Genomic DNA, 25,873 nt, shown 5'->3' on the forward strand with positions numbered 1-25,873 from the left:
AAGTGGCAGTTATAGTTAATCTTAACTTATTGTGTGAGCAAGTTATGTTATCTCTCCAGTTTTAACTACCTCAATAATAAAACAGAAGATAATCACCTCATAGTGTTGTTGGAAAGATAAATGACCCTACATATGTAAAAAACCTAGCACATTCCTGACTCAGAGTCAATACATGGTAAATTAAATGCAATGCAAAAGCTGCATACAAAACAAAAAACTATCTCTTTATATATTAGGTCCTTCTTAATCTTCGAAATTCCTTTCTTATTTTTCCACCCACATCCACTAGGCACAGTGATATTCCCAGGAAAAATAGTGGTCTTTCATTCTGTTTATATGGTAATTTTAGGACACACAACATAAATTAACATGTAACCTATACAAACAAGCACAGCTTTTAAAAATAAAGAGCTAAGCAAGTATCTCATCAATCCTTGTAGTATCTGCATGACATGCAGATACTGACATGAGGTCAAAGGCAGCATAACTTTCAACATGGTGCATGGTACTTTCCTTTTTTTTTGGTACAGAGTTTTGCTCTTGTTGCCCAGGCTGGAGTGCAATGGCGTGATCTCAGTTCACTGCAACCTCCGCCTCCTGGGTTCAAGCGATTCTCCTGCCTCAGCCTCCCAAGCAGCTGGGATTATAGGCATGAGCCACCACACCCAGATAATTTTTTGTATTTTTGTAGACAGGGTGTTTCTCCATGTTTTTCAGGCTGGTCTCGAACTCCCGAACTCGGGTGATCTGCCCGCCTTGGCCTCCCAAAGTGCTGGGATTACAGGTGTGAACCACCGCACCCAGCCTGTGCATGGTACTTTCTAATAACCCTTTTGTTTTCAGACAGGGTCTCACTCTGTCACCCAGGCTGGAGTACTGTGGTGCAATCAGGGCTCACTGCAGCCTTGACCTCCTGGGCTCAAGTGACTCCCACCTCAGACTCCCAAGTAGCTGGGACCACAGGTGCACACCACCATGCCCAGCCAACTTTTAAATTTTTTCTTTTTTTCAGTAGAGATGGGATCTCCCTATGTTGCCCAGGCTGGTCTTGAACTCCTGGGCTCAAGGGATCCTCCTGCCCCACCTCAGCCTCTCAAAGCATTGAGATTACAGGCATGAGCCACCATGCCAGGCCTAATAAGTTTGTATTAGTTAAAAAAGTAAGATATGTTCATCGTAGAAACTTCAGAAAAGTATAAATAAAAATCACCCAGTGATAACCACTGTTAAAGTTTTTGGGGGTATATTTCATTCTAGTCATTTTGCTGTTTCCTATACCACTGAAGCCTATATGAAATGGCAGCCCAGTAGCTGCATTTTGCGCACACTTAAATTACATCAATTTAAACCATCAGGGTTTATGATTCCAATCACAAGCATATGCCCCAGAGTAAGGATGCGATGAGATTACACGTGTTGTTCTCTCAATTAGTCTCAGTTCTTTAACACCTGTGAGTACCTAGTACTCTGTAATTCTAATGTTTAAGTATTAGAATTTTTTTTATTTCTTCACACATCATGGCTCTTAATCAAAGACACAACCATCTATTCCACTCTGGAGGAAAAACTGGCTTTGGTGGATTTATTAAAAGAGGATACATACCAGTAAGGTCTTCCTAAAGGATTTTTCAAAGGTAATTATAACTATACAAAATTTTTACCTTACACGCTGACTACAGACTATAATTCAAGTGATGCCATTTCACTGCACTGCCTTGACAAACCTTTTCCATATTATTGACATTTACACTATTTACAAATTATCCCTAGAATTAGCAATGTTGAAATGAGTATAGTTAGTTCTAAGTCTTTTTCTAGATCTGTTACTTTCCTAGGATGGTGTGTGGTAGGTCAAACAGAATAGTATTCATATTTTTTAAGGTCTCAATATATGCTACCAAATTTCTTCCAGAAAATTAAAAAAATTGTTTTTGTGGGTACAAAGTAGCTGTATATATCTATGGGGCACATGAGATATTTTGATACAAGCACACAATGCATAATAATCACACCAGGGTAAATGGGGTATCCATCACCTCAAGCAGTTATCCTTTCTGTTACAATCCAATTATACTTTTAGTTATTTGAAAATGCACAATAAATTATTGTTGACTATAGTCACCCTGTTGTGCTCTCAAATACTAGATCTTCTTCATTCTATTTTTTGTACCTATCAGAAAGCTTCTTAATGTGCTTTCATCATCCTCTTTATGGATCTTCCACATCCATATCCACATTTCATATACTCTTAACAATCTGATTCTTTATAAGACTATTTTCATAGCCTAGAAGATGGCACAAAGGTAAGAATTTTATGGTTCATTTACAATAAATTATTTTAAAAGAAAAATTCTTGCCTGACCAATATCTCGATATGATAGGATTTACTTTACAACAAAAGTATTGTTGCTTTGGCTGTTATAATTTGTGGTATAACTACCTGGTAATCTATTAAAATGTTTCCATTTGTAAAAATTTAAAACAGTCCTTTAACTTTTTATAAATTATTGTGTTGTGTGGTTTCCCCATCCTCCCAAAAAAAAAAAAGGATGAAAGAAGAAGTAATCTCATTATTATCACTTTCCTTGAGAACTATAGGGACAGCTGTTACAGGATACTCTGAGGTAGGTTAATAAAAGGAGAGAGGAAAAAGATTAAAATGGGATATAATCTGCATCAGGATGAAAAAAGAGTCAGTTTCATTTGTTTAATAATATGCAACAAATACCACTCTAAATGTATGCTCCATTTTTGGTTGTTTTAGAACAAGAGTTTAATATTTTCTATGTATGATATATACAAAAAATCAGTTTAGAACTCAACAATATTTTTAAGTGATTGTTAGAGAGTTAAAGATGTGTATTACATTTTTTTTTCAAAAGAGTCTATACATCCATTCATAATATGCTTGTTCTTAAAGCTTTGACCCCTGTCTTAGGTATTGATACAAATGCCAAAGTCAAAGGTACCCAAAACTGTTTCCTCTGAAAGGGTAAGTTATATGAATTTTGGTCACTTTTACTCCCTGGACCTAGACTACACTAAATATTTGAATTGGCTCATTTGTCCTACAAGTTGGTTTACAGTCAATTTTTATCTTATTGGCTACTTTTCCTTTTCTTTTTAGAGGTTTTTTTTAAGTGGAGGATAAATTATTTTAGATTTCTCCACGATTTCAGAACATTTACCACTGTCTAACAAAATTATTAAATGACTGCTGAGTCACACTTTCACTTTGTTGCCCTTCTGTACAGGATGCAATTGATGTTTTTAGGGCATGGGATACCTCTTGACTATTACTCTCTTCATATGCCTAAATAGATACATATTTTTAATTTGGTAAAACCTCACACCAAACAGTTCTTTAATATTATAGATGAGGATCACTTCATAAACAAAGTCAGTGCTACTCAGTTAAACAAAACTTTTAAAAAATGTACCAAAGATAGTTTAAAAACAGCTTTACAAATTATGCAACAATGTTTATAACATCGTAAAACAAAACTGATTATATATATAAATGCACAGAATAAGATCTGTTTACTGTATTTACCTCTTGGTGAAAGAGAATGAAATGTGAAAATAATTTTGTAGTTTTAAAAAGTGGGTGAACATTCATACATTATTGGTAATAAAACAAAGAGCACTTTTAAAATTAAATACTTACTGTGTAATTGAATTTTGAACACTCTTTTCATTTAAGGTCATCCCAGGAGGTGGGTCATTTTGCAAAGCCAACAGTTCTTTTTGTAGTCGTTTCTAGAAAAGAACATCAATAATAATTTGTCCTTTTTGAGACTAGGTCTGTGTCACCCAGGTTGGAGTACAGTGGTGTGATCACAGCTCACCATATCCTCAAACTCCTGGGCTCAAGGAATCCTCCCACCTCAGCCTCCCAAGTAGCTTGAGACTACAGGCGCACAACACAATGCCCAGCTAATTTTTTTTTTTGGTAGAGATGGGGTTCTCACTTTGTTGCTCAGGCTGGTACTGAACTCCTGGCCTCAAGCAATTCTCCCAAACTCAGCTTCCCAAAGTGCTCAGATTACAAGTGTGAGCTACGACACTCGGCCTGTACTTTTAAAAAAACAACATAACATCCTTCCAGTTATCCTTGATAATATCCTTCTACAATCTGAAATCATTAAATTTCCTCCAAATGTTCATACCTTTCTCTTTACTAGCCCCTTATATATTCTATATACATATTGCTCAAAATTTGAATAGCCTGTCCTATAATTCACAATCTATTGTCAAACTATTTCAACACTAGAGCTTCCAGCTGAAGTTTCCTGGAGGGTGGCACATCTGGAAAGGAACATGGAAGCTCCACATCCCTTCCCTCACGTATCTCTTCATCTGTATGCATTATAATATTCTTTCCTATAAACCAGTAAATACATCCATAACAGTAATAGTAGTTCTGGCAGCAGCCACCAGAGCCTCAAGAGCACAGCCAAATGGGTGGCTTTCCTGGAGAATCTGCTGGAACACCTAGAAGGCATGAAAAGATTAAGGAAATTTTTTAAAAAGATATTCAATGAAGAAAATATTTTGTTTTGGCTAGCATGTAAAGATTTTTTTAATGCAAGATAAGCAGATGCAGGAAAAGGCAAAGGAGGTCTACATGACCTTTCTTTCCAGTAAGGCCTCGTCACAAGTCAAAAAGAGGCAGTCTTCACTCAACGAAAAGATCCTGGAAGAACCACATCCTCTGATGTTCCAGGAACTCCAGGACTGGATTTTCAATCTCATGAAGTACAACAGCTACAGTAGCTGCTTAAAGTTTGACTAGGTTTGTTGTTGTTTATTTTTTAAGAGACAGGGCCTCACTCTGTCACTCCAGCAGGCATGCAGTGGCACGATTCTAGCTCACTGCAGCCTGGAACTTCTGGGCTCCAGCCGTCCTTCTGCCTGAGTCTCCTGAGTAGCTAGGACTACAGGTGTGCAACATCATGCTTGGCTAATTTAAAAAAAAATTTTTTTTTTTTAGAGACAGGGTCTCACTATGTTGCACAGGCTGGTCTTAAACTCCTGGCCTCAAGTGCTCCTTCCACCCTGCTTTCTCAAAGGATTACAGGTGTGAGCCACTGTGCCAGCCCTGATTTGCTTTTAAAATACAAGCAAACTGCAAAAGAAGAGAAAGTTCAACCTGATGCTCAAACTACAGCTAGAAAAGCTTCTAGAATTTTTAACAAGAGTTCCCAAAGACTGGCAGATTTATGAAGGAAAGAGAGTAGGCTGCGTGTGGTGGCTCATGAATACAATCTCAGCACTTTGGGAGGGAGAGGCGGGAAAAATGCTTGAGCCCAGCAGTTTGAGACCAGCTTGGGTAACATAGTGAGACCCTGTCTCTACAAAAAAAAAAAAAAAAAAAAATTAGCCAGGTGTAGGGGCATGAACCTGTACTCCCAGGTACTTCAGAGGATAAGGTAGGAGGATCTTTTGAGCCCAGGAGGCCAAGGCTGCAGTGGACTATAGTTGTACCACTGCACTCCAGCCTAAGTTACAGAGTGAGATTCTGTCTCAAAAATAAAACAAAAATTAGAATAAAAAATCATAACAAAAAGAAGCAAACTTTCAGGGTTTGTAATTGCCTTGTTATGTACAAAAACTGAAAGGTGCAAAACTCTTCAATGGGATATGTGTATTTTATTAACTGCTTGACCAGTAAGTTTTGCATAATGGCTAATCTTACATTAAAAAAATAGCTTTGAAGTTTCGGTTCACACAACAAATCGATTTCTTCCACACTGGAAAAAATATTTCAACACTGATGCTGTAAAGCAGTTATGACGAATAGGCAGTTACCTATACAACATCAAGACATCATAGCTACTATATTGAGGTTATAGGTTGAGTAGCCATTATCTGAACTGCTTGTGACCAGAACTGTTTCGGATTTACTGGTTGAGCATCCCAAATCTAAAAGGCCAGAATCTGAAATGCTTCAATGAACATTACCTTTGAGTGTCATGTTGCTACTCAAAATGTTACAGATTTTGGAGCATTTCACATTTCAGATTGGGGATGCTCAATCTGCATAAGGTCTTAACAGCTTGAGTTAAAAGTGCTTAAAAGTTTTAGCAGTGCTTCCTTTGCTGCTTTCTAATTATAAAAGCCATAGTTCGGCTGGGCATGGCGGCTTACGCCTGTAATCCCAGCCCTTTGGGAGGCCAAGGCGGGAGGATCACAAGGTCAAGAGTTTGAGACCAGCCTGGCCGATATGGTGAAACCCTACTAAAAATACTAAAAAAATTAGCCAGGCGTGGTGGCGCGTGCCTGTAGTCCCAGCTACTCGGCAGGCAGAGGCAGAAGAATTGCTTGAACCCGGGAGGCAGAGGTTGCAGTGAGCTGAGATTGCGCCACTGCACTCTAGCCTGGGCGACAGAGTGAGACTCCATCTCAAAAAAGAGCCATAGTTCTCCATAATCCTTAAAGAATGTCATTTCACAGACAAGCTTTCCAGAGAAACCCTAAAAGTAACCCTTTATGCAAAAAGCCTTTCGAAAATTTTATGCCTTGTGACAAGAATGAAATAAGAAAAAAGAAAATATTAATAAAATTTTAAACGATTTTATATGTATGATTTAAAAAATTTTTTACAGTAATTTTAATATATAATGATCACCTGCACATAGTTTAATATTTCAAAGTTACTGTTAACGAACATCATTTATAGTAGAACATCAGAATACAACGTATTATGATCTGAGATATGTTAAGGTTTTCTTCCTGCATACTAGGTATCCTAAAATGGCTATGTATTTTGCACACTTATTTGTACGGCTTTTATTGTATACCTCTTCCCTTGTTATCATCAGTGGACATGCTTTTTCAGTGTACAATCAGGCAAAAACAAAAACAAAACAAAACAAAACAAAACACAGTAGTCCCTAATTTATGAATTTTAAAACCAAATAACTAATGTTATTAAAATTGCATGCAAGATTATAAAGAGTCTTAATATGACTTTTTTTTCAGAGACAGGGTCTCACTATGTTGCCCAAGCTGGAGTACACAGGTGCAATCCCACTATTGATTGGCATAGGAGTTTTGACTTGCTCTGTTTCTGACCTGGATCATTCACCCCTCCTCCTGAGACAACCTCGTGATCCCTCGCTCCCGAGAGGTCACCATATTGATGCCGAACTCAATGTGGACACCCAATCGACACACTGCATGACAGCCCAGAACTCCTGCCGCAGCTTTCCAAATAGCTGGGACAACAGGCACCTACACTACACCCAGCGTCAGTCTTTTCTTAAAGTGAAGAAGACAAGTATGGATATCTATTCATTTCTTAAGAGTTCTCTGCTTAAAAATTGGTTTCTGTTTTTTCTGGACAATGAAATATTACTATCAGTAAGTAATGTTTCTAGGTCTTTTCAATTTATGACACTTAAAATAAGCTTAGCCATCCAACACCACTACAGATAGAAAACTGTGTTGTGAATCACTGTAATGGACTTTAAATTTGCTTAAATAATTTGTTTTGAATAAAGACAAATTTATGCAAATTTCTATGTTAGAACAAGGTTTTAATTATTTTCTACTGATATTTACAAATGAGGGTTCTGTGATCACGTACATTTTTTTAAAAACTGGGTCCAACAAAAAACTGGTTTCTTCAACAGAACTTTCCACATACTAACTTGTACAGTCATCGTCCAAAGGCAAGAAGATGACATCAGAGGTTTCCAAAAATAGCTGGGCACAGTGATGCATGCCTGTAGTCCCAGCTACTCAGGGGGCTGAGGCAGGAGAATTGTTTGAGTCTAGAAGTTGGAGTCCAGCCTGGGCAACACAGCAAGAACTTGTCTCTAATAACATTAAACAAGGCCAGGCACAGTGGCTCAAGCCTGTAATTCCAGCACTTTGGAAGGTCAAGGAGCATGTAATGCCTGAGGTCAGGAGTTCAAGACTAGCCTGGGCAACATGGCGAAACCAGGTCTCTACTACAAATAACAAAAATTAGCTAGGAATGGTGGCATGCACCTGTAATCCCAGCTACTCGGGAGGCTGAGGCACAAGAATAGCTCGAACTGGGGAGGCGGAGGTTGCAGTGAGCCTAGATCACGCGAATGCACTGCAGCCTGGGCTATAGAGCGAGACTCCATCTCGATAAAATAAAATAAACAAAAAACTCCCAACAACAACAAAAAAGAGGTTTCCAAAGATAATAGAACCCTTAGAGTGTAGAGCATCTCAAGCCTTGTTTCAAGGACCGTATTTTGGGCAACACTGCTGCAGAAATCTTCCAGATCTTGAGAACTTTACTAAGTCAAGAAGGATAATCCTTCTTAGTAGAAGCAGCAAGAATATAAAGGAGAATCAATCTGCATAACTACCAAGCGAAACACAAGACAACAAAAGCAAACTAAACTAAAAAAGCGCTTTATTGGTATATTATCCCTGGTCTCCTGAACATAATGGAAAAGGGTTCTATAGAAAAAAAAAAAAAAAAGTTTCTCCTTACCCTTAGACTTCTTTCATCTCCACAAAGGAAGGGACCTGTGATAGCCAACTTTCAAGATAATTCCCAACAAACTCTAAAGGTCCTAATATTCACACCCTTGTGTAGTTCCCTCCCTCAAAGCTGATCTGTGTGACCAATGGAATACAGCAGAAATGGTGTGTCATTCCCAAGATTAGATTATGTTTAAAACTATGGTTTCTGTGGCCGGGCGCGGTGGCTCACGCCTGTAATCCCAGTACTTTGGGAGGCCGAGGCGGGTGAATCACCTGAGGTCAGGAGTTCGGGACCAGCCTGACCAATATGGTGAAAACCCGTCTCTACTAAAAATACAAAAAATCAGCTGGGCGTGGTGGCATGCGTCTGTAATCTCGGCTACTCGGGAGGCTGAGACAGAAGAATTGCTTGTACCCGGGAGGCGGAGGTTGCAGTGAGTAGAGATCAAGCCGCTGCACTCCAGCCTGGGCGAGAGAGCAAGACTTTGCCTCAAAAAACAAACAAAACAAAACAAAAAATTATGGTTTCTGTCTTGGTAGTTCTCTCTCTCAAATCACTTGCTCTGGAGGAATCAAGCTATCATGTTGAGAACAGCCTAATTCAGAGGCCTTCATAGTGAGGAACTGAAACCTCCTACCAATAACCATGTGAATGATTTGTAGGCAGATCCTTCAATTCAAGTCAAGCTTTCAGATGACTACTGCCTTAGCCAGTACCTTACCTGCAAACTCAAGAGGGACCCTAAGCCAGAATCAAACAACTACGCCTCTGATTCCTGACTCTCGGAACTGTGAAATAACATTTGTTGTTTTAAATTGCTAAGTTTAAGGGTTTGTTATGCACTGATAGATAATACAGGACCACTGCTCCATCCTCCCCTCCATCCCAGAAGGGACTGTCATCTGCTTCCTCATCAATATCACTAAGTCACAATCTAAGACATTCATTGGACCATGTTTTTTACTGAGGGGGTGGAATTATTACATTAAAAAAAGACAATTCATGCCAGCCCCCAGCCTTCTTAGCTACTAGGCAATAAACTGCCTTGCATATTCACATCCCCTGAAATAGTGAGAGAGAAGGGCCAGCATTTGGGCGGTTAAATGAGTACATACTACACTCACAAATAAAACATTTTTTAAAAAGATACAAAGAGTGAAAGGTCAAGCAATGTGTAGTATCTGTTCTGCATATTCACAAAAACAGGGAATTCACCCTTAGTTGTATTCTTCCAGAACAACAGTTCATTAGACAGGGCAGGAAAAATCCTGAAGTCGTGATTCTAAAAAACTAGTTCTAAGTTTCAAATGTAGACATAGAAGAGTTGAAAGAAAATGATTTAAAGAGCTGCATGTAAAGATAAATGAAAATTTACATTTTGTTTGTAAATATGAAGAACTAGTACGACCTTTTAGAGGTCACACAATCCAGAAAGCTATAATCACATGAGGCTGCATTCACCTATAAATGAAGACAAAGTATTAACAAATTTGGTAAGAAACACTAGTATTCAGGACAGAACACTTGCTAAAGGTATGACACCACTGGCTTATAAAACCATCATGGCCATACTGGCCTGCTTTCCCAAGTGGTAGGGAAAATGACAGCTACAGATTGAGATAACTACAAAATGGAAAATAACTGCAGAATGTTAAGTACCGTAAGTAAAGCAGCAGAAACACCCAGAAACCATGGGGGAAAAGGGAGAAGAGGACATGAGAAATTAGTGTTCCAGTGGTTCATAGCCAAATATTACCCTTGTCTGTCCCTAAATTGGTGAGGTATGGGAAAATTAACTACTAATATACCACTCTCATCTGAATCTAAGACACGCCATCAATTGTAAGATGCATCATCATTTTATGCGTCACTAGGAAAGAAAAACTGCTGCCAATTAAACAATGACACACCATCAATAACACATATCCTGATTTGAAAGATGTTAAAATATGGAAAAAGTGCATTTAAAAAAATGAAGTGGGTCGGGTGCGGTGGCTCATGCCTGTAATCCCAGCACTCTGGGAGGCCGAGGCAGGTGCATCACCTGAGGTCAGGAGTTCGAGATCAGCCTGGCCAACATAGTGAAACCCTGTCTCTACTAAAAACATAAAAATTAGCCAGGCGTGGTGGCATGTGTCTGTAATCCCAGCTACTCAGGAGGCTGAGGCAGGAGAAATGTTTGAACCCAGGAGGCGGACGTTCCAGTGAGCCAAGGTCGTGCCACTGCACTCAAGCTTGGGCCAACAGAGTGAGACTCTTGTCTTAAAAAAAAAAAAAAAAATCTATGAAGTGGTATTAAAGAGTTTAATTTTCCTAAGTCTACTGAAAAATAAAACTTCGAGTATGTTTCTGAGTAACTTTTAAAAATTGATTTAAAAATATAGACTTTGTAGAGACAGGTTTTAGCTGGGCTGCCTGGGCTGGTCTCAAGTGATCCTCCCACCCCAGCCTCCCAAAGAGCTAGGATGACAGGCGCGAGCCATTGCACCCCCAGCCCTGAGTAAATTTAATAACTGATTCTTATCTTGGTATTTAACACCTACCCCAAAACACATGACTTCAGCAAATCTTTAAATATGCACTTTATTCCCAGAATTTGCATAGGAGTACACAGACATCTATCTTCCCAGGGCGAAAAGGCCTAAAGTTATTTGCAAAAGAATCTGATTCCAGAAGAGACTGTTTCCTTTTTTTTATTCTTCCATCCAAAAAAGCCAGTCAGGTCCAGAATGTGAATGTTTTGAAGCATCTCAAATCTGGAGAAAACCTGAAAACTCTAGCCCTTATCTTGTGTTGGTTCAAGTCTGCAAAGCACCCAAGAATCTGAGCTCTTCTAAGATACCCAAGAAGGTTTACAAATTCAGTAAGAAGGATTCTGATACATCTAAATACAAGAGATAAACGATTACATACTTTCGGAACTGGCTCGGCTTTTCAGTGATTTTATAGTCCAGCTAGCAGCCAGCTCCCTTTCTCTCCTTCCTCATCATAAAAATAAATGATATGAAACCACATTAATTTATTCCTTTTTTTTCCCCCGGTAAGAAAACCATTGACAAATTCCATAATTAACTATTGTCAATGTCAATGTATTGGGACATACCACAAAAAGGAATGCCAGATCTGTAGGTCATAATACCTTGGTTGAAAATCTCTACTCTAGATCACTACAACAGCCTGGGATATGTGACCCTGAACTTAAGAGTGACACCAGCCCAGGCACAGTGGCTCACACCTGTAATCCCAGCACTTTAGGAGGCCAAGGCAGGAGAATTACTTAAGCCCAGGAATTCGAGACCAGCCTGCACAACAGAGTGAGACCACGTCTCTAGGGAAAGAAAAAGAGATGACACGGGTTCAGTTCCTAAAACTTTTTTCTGCTTGAATGCATGTGAAGGACTATTCCTGAAATTTACTCTCCTCTATGACTGGGACTTACCACAGGGGTTGAGAAAATTTATGTAACATCAAAAGGATGCTCAAGAGATTAACATACCCACTTCTCCCTATTTTGCACTGTCACCTCTCCAAGAATCACTGTAAAGGTTGCTTCACATCAAAGGTCAATCAGATGTTTGCACAGGACTGTAACTTTTGTAACATCACTTCAGCCTCTGATTGACTGCTTTCTGCAACTAATCAGACTGATTGTGGGCCACCACTTCATTACATGAAGTGAACACCAAGTGGCCAATGGGAAACCTCTAGCGGGTATTTGAACCCAAGAAGATTCTGTATCTGGGGCCCTTGAGCGGCTGCTCTGGCCACTCCAACCCTGTGGAGTGTACTTTCATTTTCAATAAAGCTCTGCTTTTGTTGTTTCATTCTTTCCTTGCTTTGTTTGTGTATTTTGTCCAATTCTTTCTTCAAAACGCCAAGAACCTGGACACCCTCCACCGGTAACAAATGCCCATATTTACATATTAGTTTAAGTTTGCTATTTCAGAGAGCTGAGATGATAGGTACGTCAGTACTGAAAAAGCACTACTACTTGGTTCTTCAGTAGGGAACATTACTGTTTAGAATGAATACTGCATCAAATGAAATGATCCTGGTTATTTTGAATCATGGAAGACATTTTTAAAAAATGCTCCTAGTTAAAAAAAAAAAAAAGTATTTTGGCACATTGGGTCACACCTGTAATCCCAGCACTTTGAGATGCCAAGGTGGGTGAATCATTTGAGGTCAGGAGTTTGAGACCAACCTGACCAACATGGTGAAACCCCATCTCTACTAAACAAAATTACAAAAAATCAGCCGGGCATGGTGGCACATGCCTGTAATTTCTCTACTCGGGAGGCTGAGGCAGGAGAATCTCTTGAATCCAGGAAACAGAGGTTGCAGTGAGCCGAGATCGCGCCACTGCACTCCAGCCTGGGCGACAGCGCAAGACTCCATCTCAAAAAAAAAAAAAACAAAAAACCCACAAGTATTTAAAATAGCATCCTAAAAAGCTCATTTATTTCTTTTTTGGTTTGGTTTTTTTTTTTTTTTTTTGAGACAGAATCTTGCTCTGCCACCCAGGCTGGATGGAGTACAGCGGTGCAATCTCGGCTCACTGCAGCCTCTACTTCCCCGGCTCAAGCGATTCTCATGCCTCAGCCTCCCGAGTAGGTGGGACTCCAGGCATGCATCACCACACCTGGCTGAATTTTGTATTTTAAACATGGTGAGACGGGGTTTCACCATGTTGGCCAAGCTGGTCTCGAACTCCTGGCCTCAAGTGATCCACTTGCCTTGGCCTCCCAAAGCACTGGGAATACAGGTGTCAGCCACCGTGCCTGGCCAAAAGCTCATTCGTTTTTCTTTTCTTTTTTTTCCCCCCAAGAAGGAGTCCTGCTCTGTTGCCCAGGCTGGAGTGCAGTGGCATGATCTCGGCTCACTGCAAGCTCTGCCTCCCAGGTTCACACCATCCTCCTGCCTCAGCCTCCCGAGTAGCTGGGATACAGGTGCCTGCCACTGCGCCCGGCTAATTTTTTGTATTTTTAGTAGAGACGGGGTTTCACAATGTTAGCCAGGATGGTCTCTATCTCCTGACCTCGTGATCCGCCCACCTTGGCCTCCCCAAGTGCTGGGATTACAAGCATGAGCCACCACACCCCGCCAAAGCTCATTCATTTCTAAATTAGTTTGGCTTCTAAGCTAATTCATTTCTGAAAGTCTTATCCCACATTAACATATGTTGAAAATTAAAGCACAAAAAATTCAAATGATACTCTTGTGGTTATGAATCAAAACTGGAAGAACAGAATATATCCTTCTGAGATGCTAATAATGGCAAAATATCAACCAAGAAATTGATAAAATTCCTTACTTTGTAAAACTTACTTTCCAGTGAGGGAAGAGATAGTCAATAAATAAAAACAAAGCAAGTATGTATCCAGTTGTTCTTTTGTATCCTCAGGAGCTTGATTCCAGCCCTGCCCCTTTTGCATACCAAAATCCACATATCCCAGGGCCTGAACCTGCATATAGATAAAAGTCAACTCTCCGATACTCAGGTATAAAATGCTAGCAATTGGGAGAAAAAAATCTACATAGAAATAGACGCACAGAGTTCAAACTCGTGTTGTTTCAAGGCTCTACTGTACTATATGATATATTAAAATATGAAGAAAAATAAAGCAAATTAAGGGGATGGGGGAGGTATAGAGGTCTCACATTTTGTAAAGTTTTATCTCAACTTGACATTTTGAGAAACTATCCTAAAGGGTAGATATCCTCATTCAGGGAAGTTAAAAGTACAAACAGGAGAAGAAAAAACATTAAAAATGTGGGAATATATAATGGTTGCTAATACAACTGTATATAAAATGACCAAGAATGTTTTCTCCAATTTCATCTAACAACCAACTAAAGATGGAAGGTTAAAAATAGGAGCGCATGATGGAAAAAATAGGAACACCATACAGATTAAAATTAATAGCACTGCACTAATAAGTAGATACTATTTTTCCCTAACAACATTAAGAAACAATTCTAACAGTGGCCATTTCTCCTTTCAGAGGGAAATGTGAGGCAACGTATTAGCTTTACTATTTTCTTTTTAAACAGAACTAAACTCACACAGAGTAAGGAAGCATTTTCCCTCCTACTGAATTCTGACGACATTTCTAACAGTTACTTATTAAAACTGTTTTCCCTTTCAGGAAAGAGAATGCAATGTAGGTATTCATTCTTAGTTTAAGCTAAACTTTTTAAAAGTCTGACAGAAATGAAAAAAGTGTCAAGACTTAATGATTTCTGCTATTAAGAGCCCACAGCCCACAAAAGGAGACAAATGTGCCAATAATTTCTCCATGCTTTCAGAGTACAGTAGTGTCCAAAAGAAGAGTGGTGAGAGGAGAAAAACCGGGACTGTGGTATGTACAAAGCCAAGGAAGAATATGTTTCAAGGACTAACCAGACTTTCTTTTCCAGCACAATGGCAGAGTATATACCCCGGATAATTACAGAGAAAACAAAGACAAAGTGAATGCAGGAACTCTGAAATGTAAGGATTAGGACTGGATTTTGCCATGGAGATTTCAAACAAATCCAATAGCAAAACCAAAGTGAAGATGCTAACAGATGAGCTACCTGAAACTATGATCCCTCAATGTAAAGGTGAACAAGAAAATGGGCAAAGAGACAACAATGAAATTTGCCTACTTAAACTTAGCAATGGGTGAAGGAAGAAAAAAATTCTCCCCTGAAATTTCATAACCTCAACCAACATGGATTCATAGCCTGAATTCCTGCTACCTGAGAACATTAAGCAAGGATTTAATCAAAAGTAGTCCAGGAAGTGGTGGCCTCAAGGCAACTGGCAGAAACGAACACAAATATAAATCCTGGAGAAATCCAAGTTCTATCCTTTGAGGCAACAATTTCACTACTCAGAATCGTAAAAGATATATATAAAATAGCTTCACTGTAAACAAAATCTAGAAATATATTTCTATCAATAGGTAAATTACACAAATTATAGCATAGCAAACTAAGACTATGCAACCGTTAAGAATGACGTGGGGCCGGGCACAGTGGCTCACGCCTGTAATCCCAGCACTCTGGGAGGCCGAGGCGGGTGGATTACGAGGTCAGGAGATTGAGACCATCCTGGCTAACATGGTGAAACCCCGTCTCTACTAAAAATACAAAAAATGAGCTGGGCGTGGTGGCGGGCACCTGTAGTCCCAGCTACTTGGGAGGCTTAGGCAGGAGAATGGCGTGAACCCGGGAGGCAGAGCTTGCAGTGAGCTGAGATGGTGCCACTGCACTCCAGCCTGGGCAACAGAGGGAGACTCCGTCTCAAAAAAAAAAAAAAAAAAAAAAAAGACGTGGACGTGAGTACTGACAAAAAAATAATAAAGAACTCCAAAACCTACTGAAATAAAGAAAAAGCAAGCCTGAAAAATACATGTAGTTTGTTAAAATAAAAGAGGTGTAATTACACAAACATATAAATGCACACAAAGGACCAAAAACACATTCAATTATTTTGTACTTGGAAATGGCAGTGGAGAAAGAGGAGATACTGTTTGCACTACATACCTTTATATTATTTGGCTGTTTTACAAAAATGTAGAAGTGTATTTTTTGTATAATTAAAAAATAACTCAATGGATGATGAAAACACATTCACACAAAAACATATATACAAACATTCATAGCAGCATTATTCATAATGCCAAAAAACAACCCAAATGCCCACTAACTGAAGAATGAACAAAATGTTACAACCATGCAACGGAATTTTATTTCGCCTTCAAAAAGAATGAAGTACTGACTCATTTTACAGCACAAATGAACCTCGAAAACATTATGATGTTTTTGAATGAAGCCAGTCACAAAAGACCACATATTGTATGATATCACTGACATGAAATGTCTATAATAGGCAAATCTGTAGAGACGGAAGGTAAGCTGGTGGTTGCCAGGGGCTGGGGAAAGGAGAATGGAGAGTGACTACTTACGGACACAAAGGTTGCTTTTTGGGCATGATAAAGATGTTCTAAAGTTAGATTATGGGTATGGCTGCACAACAGAGTAAATAAATTTAAATTATCGAGTGTAGAAATGGGACTATTTTATGACATGTAAATTACATCTAAATAAAAATTTTTTCACCGAGCACAATGGCTTGTGCCTGTAATCCAAACACTTTGGGAGGCCAAGGCAGGAAGATCACTTGCAGCCAGGTGTATAATACCAACCTGGGCCACACAGCGAGACATCTCTATAAAAAAATAAAAAATTTGCCCGGCATGGTGGTAGTATGCGCCTGTAGTCCTAGCTACTCCGGAAACTGAGGCAGAAAGATTTCTTGAGCCCAGGAGTTCAGGTTATAGTGAGCTATGATCTAGCCACTGCACTCCAGCCTGAGTGAGAGAGAGACCCTGTCTCTTTAAAAGAAAAAAGGAAAACCTCTGAGTAAAGAAACTAAACACAGGTGAAGAAAGAATTTCTACTTAGGAAGATGGTCTGAAGAAATTACCCAGGATATAACTCAGAGAAATAGATAATGAAAATATGAAAGAAAGGTAGAGACACCAAAAAAAAAAAAAAAAATTAGAGAACAGAAAGCAACATTTTCTATAAATGTTTCTTAATAATGCGTGGTGGTGCACGCCTGTAGTCCCATCTACTCGTGAGGCTGAGGCAGGGAAATCGCTTGAACGCGGGAGACGGAGGTTGCAGTGAGTCAAGATTGAGCAACTGCACTTCAGCCTGGCGACAGAGCAAGACTCCATCTCAAAAAAAATAATAGTAACAACAATAATAATGCCTGAGAATCTCCCAGAATTGTTAAAGACATCAGCCTTCAGGTCAATGAAGCCCAATTAATTCTAAGCAGCATAAACAGAAGAAATCCAAACTTAAACATCACTGTGAAAGCATAAAACACCAATTAAAAAGAGCTAATTCTAATGCCATACACAAAAGATAGATTACCTACAAAGTTATAGAAATTAGAAGGCTACCATTTTAAGAACAATGATGTCAGCACTAGAAATCAGTAAAAATATATTTTATGTAAGTAAAACCGCCAATTTAAACTCCTATACCAAGCAAAACTAAGTTTAAAAAAAAAATGGATGAAATAAAGATATGTGCAGACAAAAGAGTTTACTACTAACAGTAACCAACAAAAGATTAAACCCTGAATTCCTTCTGGAAAATGATCCCAAGGGACAGATCTGAGATGAAAGAATGGTGGGCAGATACTTAAAGTGTGTACATCTAAACAATGAATAAAACAATACAGGCCCACAGTTCCTTATGAAACAGCTCTTGGATGGGCACAGTGGCTCACACCTATAATCCCAGCACTTTGGGAGGCTGAGGCGGGTAGATCACCTGAGGTCAGGAATTTGAGACCAGCATGACCAACATGGTGAAACCTCGCCTCTACTAAAAATACAAAATTAGCCAGGCGTTGTGACTGATGTCTGTAGTCCCAGCTACTCAGGAGGCTGAGGCAGGAGAATCGCTTGAACCTGGGAGGCAGAGGTTGCATTGAGTCAATATTGAGCCACTGCACTCCAGCCTAGGCAACAAGAGCAAAACTCCATCTCAAAAAAAGAAAAAGAAAAAGAAAAAACTCTTTGGGGCAGATGTTTCAAAATTAAAAATTTTTTAGATTAAAAAAAAAGTTTATAAAGCAGCACACCACCAAACACATTAGTACTCAGCACTAAAATATGTGAGTACTTACAATATACAGGATTTTTAGGAATACTGCAATCTAATGCCCCAAGGTCACAGGCTTTGCCACCAGGAAAGTTTGTGACCAACTTACAAAAAAAATTTTGGTTTTCACATCTTTTTTAAATTTTGGATGTGATAAGAATATGAGCACAAAATGTCTAATTTGTAAAACAAAACAAGACAGAACGAAATTACAAGGCATTCAACACATAAATTTGGAAGCAGGTGATGGGGAGTTAAAGCATTTTAAGGTCGTACTGTTTAAGAAGAGTGCAAACATGCAGATAAACTTTAGATTATAATAAGTAGTATGTTAAATTAGCTACCATAATGGCTACAAATCATTAACATAAAAAACTAACTGGGCCAAGTGCAGTGGCTCAAGCCTGTAATCCCAGAACTTTGGGAGGATCTGGGTGGATCACGAAGTCTCAGGAGATTGAGACCATCCCGGCTAACAAAACTCCATTTCTACTAAAAATACAAAAAATTAGCTGGGCGTGGTGGCACGCACCTGTAATCCCAGCTACTTGGGAGGCTGAGGCAGGAGAATTGCTCGAACCAAGGAAGCAGAGGTTGCAGTGAGCCAAGATTGTGCCACGGCATTCCAGCCTGGGCGACAGAGTGAGGCTGTCTCAAAAAACAACTAACCAAACAGAAAAATAAGCAAAAGTCTAGAATTCACAATTCACAAAAACACCATAATGGCCAATAAAAACAGGAAAAGAAATGCAACCTCACTGGTTATCAGATAAATGCAAATTAAAGCCACACTACAATAAGTAATGGTTAACATTCAACAAACTGGTAAGACCAGCTTGGTAGGTATGTACAGGAACTGAAGCTCTCATACATGGCTGGTAGAAGTGTAAACTGGTAAACAATTTTATAAAACTACTTGCTATTTTTTTGTAAACTTGGATATAGAAATACGCTCTCACCCACCAATTCCATTCCAAGGTATACCCAGCATATACGTTCAACAAAACACAGGTATACAAGGAGGATGTTTATAGCAGCATTATATGTGACCAGGCCCAAACAAGAAAAAACTCAAATGTCCATCATCAACAGTAAAATGGGTGTATTGCGGCCGGGCGCTGTGGCTCACACCTGTAATCCCAGCACTTTGGGAGGCCAAGGCAGGTGGATCACCTGAGGTCAGGAGTTCAAGACCAGCCTGGCCAACGTGGTGAAATCCCATCTCTACTAAAAATACAAAAATTAGCCGGGCATGGTGGCAGGCACCTGTAATCCCAGCTACTCGGGAGGCTGAGGCAGGAGAATTGCTTGAACCCAGGAGGTGGAGGTTGCCATGAGCCAAGATCGTGCCATTGAACTCCAGCCTAGGCAACAAGAGTGAAACTCTGTCTCAAAAAATAAAAATAAAAATAGCCGGGCACCATGGCTCATGCCTGTAATCCCAGCACTTTGGGAGGCTGAGGCGGGTGGATCACCTGAGGCCGGGAGTTTGAGACCAGCCTGACCAATACGGAGAAACCACGTCTCTACTAAAAATACAAAATTAGATGGGTGTCGTGGCGCATGCCTGTAATCCTAGCTACTCGGGAGGCTGAGGCAAGAGAATCACTTGAACCCGGGAGGCCAAGGTTGCAGTGAGCCAAGATCGTGCCATTGCACTCCAGCCTGGGCAAAACTCTGTCTCAAAATAAATAAATAAATAAATAAATAAATAAATAAATGGTAAATTGTATATTCATACATGGCAATAAAAGTGAATTACTACAACACAGATCACAGATCACACAAATTAATATGACCAAATGAAGTCAGACAGAAAAATAAATATACAGTATAATTTCATTTATGTAAAGCTCACAAACAGGCAAAAGCAATCTATAGTATTAGAATCACAATGTAAGCTGGGCATGGTGGCTCATGCCTGTGATCTCTGGGTGGCTGAGGTGGGAGGATCGCTTTCCAGGAGTTTGAAACTAGCCTTGGCAACACAGGGAGACCATGTTTCTACAAATAATAAAAAAATTAGCCAGGTATGCTGGTGTGTGCCTGTGGTCTCAATTACTCAGGGGACAGGAGACTAAGGTGGGAGGAACACCTGAATCTAGGAATTGGAGGTTGCCATGAGCCGTGATCTCACCACTGCACACCAACAGGGGTGACAGAGCGAGATGCTGTCTCAAAAGTAAAACAAAAAAGAAATCAGGATGTGATTACCTTTAGGAAAGGGAGGAAGTAGTGCTTAGGAACGGACATAAGGGAGGCTTCCAAGGTGGAGCTACCATTTTATTTTTTCATGTATGGTGATTACGAAGGTGTATTCACTTTGTGAATATATGAACTTTACATGTACATTTGTGCATTTTCCTGTTTGTTGTATTTCAGTAAAAACATGTATCAAACTGATCTAAAATTGACTGTGGTGATAGTTCCATAACTCCATGAATATATTAAAAGTCATTTTAAATGGATGAGTATGTTATGTGAATTGGTCACAATAAAGCTGTCAACAAAAGCAAAAAAAGTTTATTAAACAAAAAAAAGAAAAAGCAAATATGGAAAATGTTTATTGTTGAATCTACACAAAAACTACAGAGGTGTTACACTGTTTCTTTCTACTTTTCTGCATGCTTGAGATTTTTCATAAAAAGTTTTCAATAAAAAATAACAGGAAAATAAATGCAAAAAAACAGCTAAAGTAACATCTAAAAAAAATTGTAGGCCAGGAGCAGTGGCTCACTCATGTAATCCCAGCACTTTGGGAGGCCAACGCAGGTGGATCACCTGAGGTCAGGAGTTCGAGACCAGCCTGGCCAACGTGGTGAAACCCTGTCTCTACTAAAAATACAAAAATCAGCTAGGCATGGTGGCAGGCGCCTGTAATTCCAGCTACTTGGGAGGCTGAGACAGGAGAATCGCTTGAACCCCGGAGGCAGAGATTGTAGTGAGCCAAGATCTCGCCACTGCACTCCAGCCTGGGCAATAAGAGTGAAACTCCATGTCAAAAAAAAAAAAAAAAAAATTGTGTGTAACTTCCAAACTAGTAGAGATAGGAAAAATAGAATGAGAAAACAGAAAAAGAAATCAATCCAAAATAAGGAAAGACACAGACATAGGAAGAAAAGACAAATGAAAAGCACTTAAAAGGAAAGAAATAAATCCTATTATATCAGTTACTCATTAAAAATTGGACTAACTTCTTTAGTAAACAGTAAAGAATATTAGATTGGTTAAAAAGTATAGTTATTTGAGATTTTTTAAAAGATATTACTAAAATGTTAAGAGCACAGAAAGGTTCAGAGTCAAAGGATAGAAAAAAGATACTAGGATAAGTTTTAAGAAACAAAGCTGGCATTGTTATGTTAATATCAAGTGAAACAAACGTTAAGGCCAAAAATAATAAAAGATAGAGAATAACTATATAATGATATAGTCATCATCAGCATAAAACCTGTATACACTTAATAACAACCTCAAAATAGGTAAGCAAAGGACAATCTACAAGTCTATCTTCATAGAAGATTTTAGTAACACCTCTCAAAGTAATGAACAGCTCAAGCAGACCAAAAAGCAAACAAAAGGATAACCGAATCGAGAAACAGTCAAAAGTTAAGAATAGGCATTTAATAGAAGAGCCACAAATGCCCCAAAACACATACAATTATACTCAGTTATTCTTATTAGCTAAGGAAATATAATAGAACCGTAAGGAGTATCTTTCACCAAAATAAGTCAAGTGTTGGGGAGAATGTGGTATCCCTGGAACTCATGTACTACCAGTAAGAGCACAAACTGATATAATTACTTTGGAACAGGATGGCATTATCTAGTAAAATGGAACAGACATGCCATAACCTAGCACCTGCATTTGTAGGTCAATACCCTAAGAGAAAACCATGAAAATGTGTTACAACATTTAAACTAGCACTGTTCATAACATGTTAGGAGTAAAACTGATCAAGTGTGATAGTTTATACCATGAAATACTACTTATTTAGCTTTAAAAATATACTGCTACAAAGATGGATTAATCTTGAAATGATAAAAGTTAGAAAGAATTACTAACAGTATGAGTCCATTTACCTGAAGTTTAAAAACAAACAAAATATATTGTTTAAAGTAAATACAAGGAAAAATAAAGGATCACAAACATAAAATCCAAGACAGCAATTTACTGTGGAAAGGACAGCAATTTACTGTGGGAAGGAAGTAGTGAGGTACAATCAGCAGGATTAAAAAAAAAAAAAAAGAAAAAAAAGAAAACAGGACACAGAAGGGGCTTCAAAGGTAATGGCAACTTTTATTCCTTAAGCAATGTGAATATTTTATAAACATTCTTTAAAATATTCGCCTATGATTTCCATTTTTATATTTTTATTTAACTTTTTTTGAGACAGGGTCTCACTTTGTTGCCCAGGCTGGAGTACAGTGGCGCAATCTCGGCTTAATGCAACCTCTGCTTCCTGGGCTCAGGTAATCTTCCCACCTTAGCCTCCCAAGTAGCTGGAAACACAGGCACGCACCACCACGCCTGTGGTGGTGCTAATTTTTGTAGAGACAGGGTTGCGCCATGTTGCCCAGGCTGGTCTTGAACTCCTGGGCTCAAGTGATCCTTCCACCTTAGCCTCCCAAAGTGCTGAAATTTTAGGTGTAAGACATCATGCCCAGCCTCACCTATGATTTTTAAATTCTTCTGTATGCATGTTTCATTATCTTTTTTTTTGGACACTCTTAAATTTGATTGTGAAGGGAAAGAAAGCAACAGGGTGGTAGCAGAACTGAGGCAGAGGCAGGTGTTTGTTAGGAGAAACTTCTGCATATGTAAATATTGAAGAGAAGGATAAAGGTGAGAGAAAGGTGGTGATAAATGAAATTGTAAAATATCTGAGAAAGAACAGATCAGCTAGATGCTGAGTACAGAATTAGAGACTTTACAAGGGATTGTGTTTTCAATGGGTGTTACTCTGTACAGGAAAAAACATACATTTTTAAAAATTAAAATCACCCCTTAATCTCACCATGCAGTGATCTCCTTGGGGCTGTGATTTTTCTTTCCATGAATCTGTATTTTCTAATATTCAACAATAAACATGTGTAAAGCATTTTTTTAAATAAAAATATGATCATGCTGACAACAATGTGGCAGATGTACTGGAGAAGTTAAGACTGAAGGCAGGGAAGACAGGCTGAAAACTACTAGAAAAAAATTACATTTGAGACATTACTAATGAACAACTGGAGGAATCAAAGGACTTACTTAGGATGCAGAATGAACGAGATTTGGTGACAACTGGATGTGCAAAGTGAGAAAGAGAAGAAATGAGGCTGACCCCAGAGTATTAGTCTGGATCGATGACAGTGTTCCTAACTATAAAAGAAACACAGGAAGAAGCTAGACATGGTGGCTTCTTGGCCTGTAATCCCAAGTACTTGAGAGGCTGAGGCAGGAGTTCAAGACCAGTCTGGGCAACACAGTAAGACCCAGTCTTTTTTTTTTTTTTTTTTTAAAAAAAAAAAAAAAAAGAAAAGGTGGAGGAAGGGAAGATAAAAAGAAAGGGGGAAGGAAAAAGGACGGATGGGGAGAAAGAAGAAAGGAGAGGGAGGGGAGAGGAAAGAGGAGCAATACAGATAGCTGGTCTGTTTATGAAGGGTTGGAGGCAACTTAGATTAAGTGGACCTGACCAGTTCAAGTTTCCTGTGAACATTCAGATTGACAGAACAAAACAACGGAACCAGCCAGAAATGAACAATGACTATTCCCTTTAAATAGAGCTGCCCTCTTTAGGGTGGGTATGCTGTCTACCAAGAATCCAATGTATGTACATGTACCTTAAACCTGCTTGGCTCCAAGAGGCAGAGTTTACAACCCTAGAATCAAATTTTAATTTCTCAAGCTAGTTCAGAAGTTACCTGTCTAGTATTCAGGAAGTGAACACTCCAAATAAAATATTTGTTTTCTGGAAACCTTGACTCAGAATGAAATAAAATACAGTTCTGTATCTTTCTCTCATTGATCCCTGCATTTCATGCCATAGATGAAAAGCAGTAATTAGCACTAACCCTGACGGAGTTAATGTTTCATTTAAGCCAACCATTTTTATTTTACTTTGAAAGAATAAATTTTTTTTCTTGTAAAAAATACAATTCAAATTTTTTTTACCTTCCAGGTTTCGGCAGGCTTAGCTACCTTCAAAGATTCTGATATATATAAATTAAGAGTTACATAAATGTCATAAAGCATGTTATGCGGTGAAAAATCTACAGCCAGGGTCTAGCACAAAGTATTAAATACACTGAATAAAATGACTGATAATGCCACCTTCAAAAGGTGGGAAGTTTGATTTGACCAACAAATTGAACTACAAATCTCACAAAAGAACTATGTAAACTATGTATTAGTATACTAGGGTATGTCATGTCATGTATTTCTTCAAAATGTAACCAAAATGCATACTTTAAGACTGTGAGTTAGGTGCTGTAAGGGATATTCTATGGTCTGAACATTTATGTCCCTCCAAAATTCATATGCTAAAATCTAATTCCCAAGGTATTAGAATTAAGAGGTGGAGCCTTTGCGAGGTGATTAGGTCATAAGGGTGGAAAACTGGTGAATGGGATTAGTGCCTATAAGAAGGCAGAGAGCTAATTTGCCTTGCTGCCATGTGAAGACACAGTCAGAAGGTGCCATTCTGGACTACTGAATCTGCTGGCACCCTGGATCTTGGACTTCCCAGCCTCCAGAACTGTAAGGATTAAATTTCTGTTGTTTATAATTACTCGGTCTAAGGTACAACAGCCTTGTCAGGTATAACAGCCTGACAAGAAAGATAAAATAGTTGGTTAGACAGATTATTTATTTGGCAAAGTCTTAGTTGCCCAGGATGGAATACAGTGGTACAATCATAGCTCCCCGCAATGCTCCCGCCTCAGCCTCCCGAGCAACTGGGCTACAGGTGGGTGCCACCATGCCCAGCTAGTTTATTTTTTATAGAGACAGGGTCTTGCTATATTGCCCAGGTTTGGAATGTAACTCCTGGCCTTAAGTGATCCTCCTGCCTCGGCCTCAAAATGCACTGGGATTAGAGGTGTGAACCATTGCACCTGACCCAACAAGATGTATTTAATTGGAAACTCAATCTCTGATTTGTGGGAGTGTATAACACATGCAACTTTGGATAAGTAACAATGTGTACCTTAGTATCTTCATAATCAAATACCTCAGATTGTTTTTGAAAGAATACAATGAGATGGGCTGGCAGATACAACTATTTTCAAGTTTAAAGTTCCAAATAAACACATTAAAGTAGTATTAATATTCACAGATGACAATAAGGAAAAAAATAAAATGGGAAATAAAAAGAAATAAAAGATGATCCTAAAACAGTTTACCCTAACCAACTTTCTTATAAAGTAAATAAAGCCGGCATGGTGGGTCATGCCTGTAATCCCAGCATTTTGGGAGGCCAAGGTGAGAAGATCGCTTGAGTCTAGGAGTTCAAGGTCATCCAGGGCAACATAGTAAGACCCCCATCTTTACAAAAAATAAAAAATTAGCTGGGCGTGGTGGTGCACGCTTGTAGTCCCAGCTACACAGGAGGCTGAGGAGGGAGGATCACTTGAGCCTGAGAGGTCAAAGCTGTAGTGAACCCTGACTGTGCCACTGCACTCCAGCATGGGTGACAGCATGAGACTCTGTCTCAAAAAAGAAAGAAAGAAAGAAAAACATTGATT

General features: G+C 39.0%; 1 protein-coding gene across 5 annotated transcripts in view; it reads right to left on the minus strand.

Moving 5' to 3' along the window:
* Nucleotides 1–25,873, minus strand: part of UBE2W (ubiquitin conjugating enzyme E2 W) — an 87,442-nt gene that overhangs the window by 38,372 nt on the left and 23,197 nt on the right. For all 5 annotated transcript variants that reach the window (XM_054561769.2, XM_054561768.2, XM_003777269.5 and 2 more), the window contains one exon: nt 3,668–3,759. In XM_054561769.2, coding sequence (XP_054417744.1) covers nt 3,668–3,759 — 92 coding nt within the window. The remainder of the gene's footprint in view (nt 1–3,667; nt 3,760–25,873) is intronic.

The sequence above is a fragment of the Pongo abelii genome, chromosome 7, assembly GCF_028885655.2.
Source record: "Pongo abelii isolate AG06213 chromosome 7, NHGRI_mPonAbe1-v2.0_pri, whole genome shotgun sequence".
In the NCBI taxonomy this organism is placed as follows: Eukaryota; Metazoa; Chordata; class Mammalia; order Primates; family Hominidae; genus Pongo; species Pongo abelii.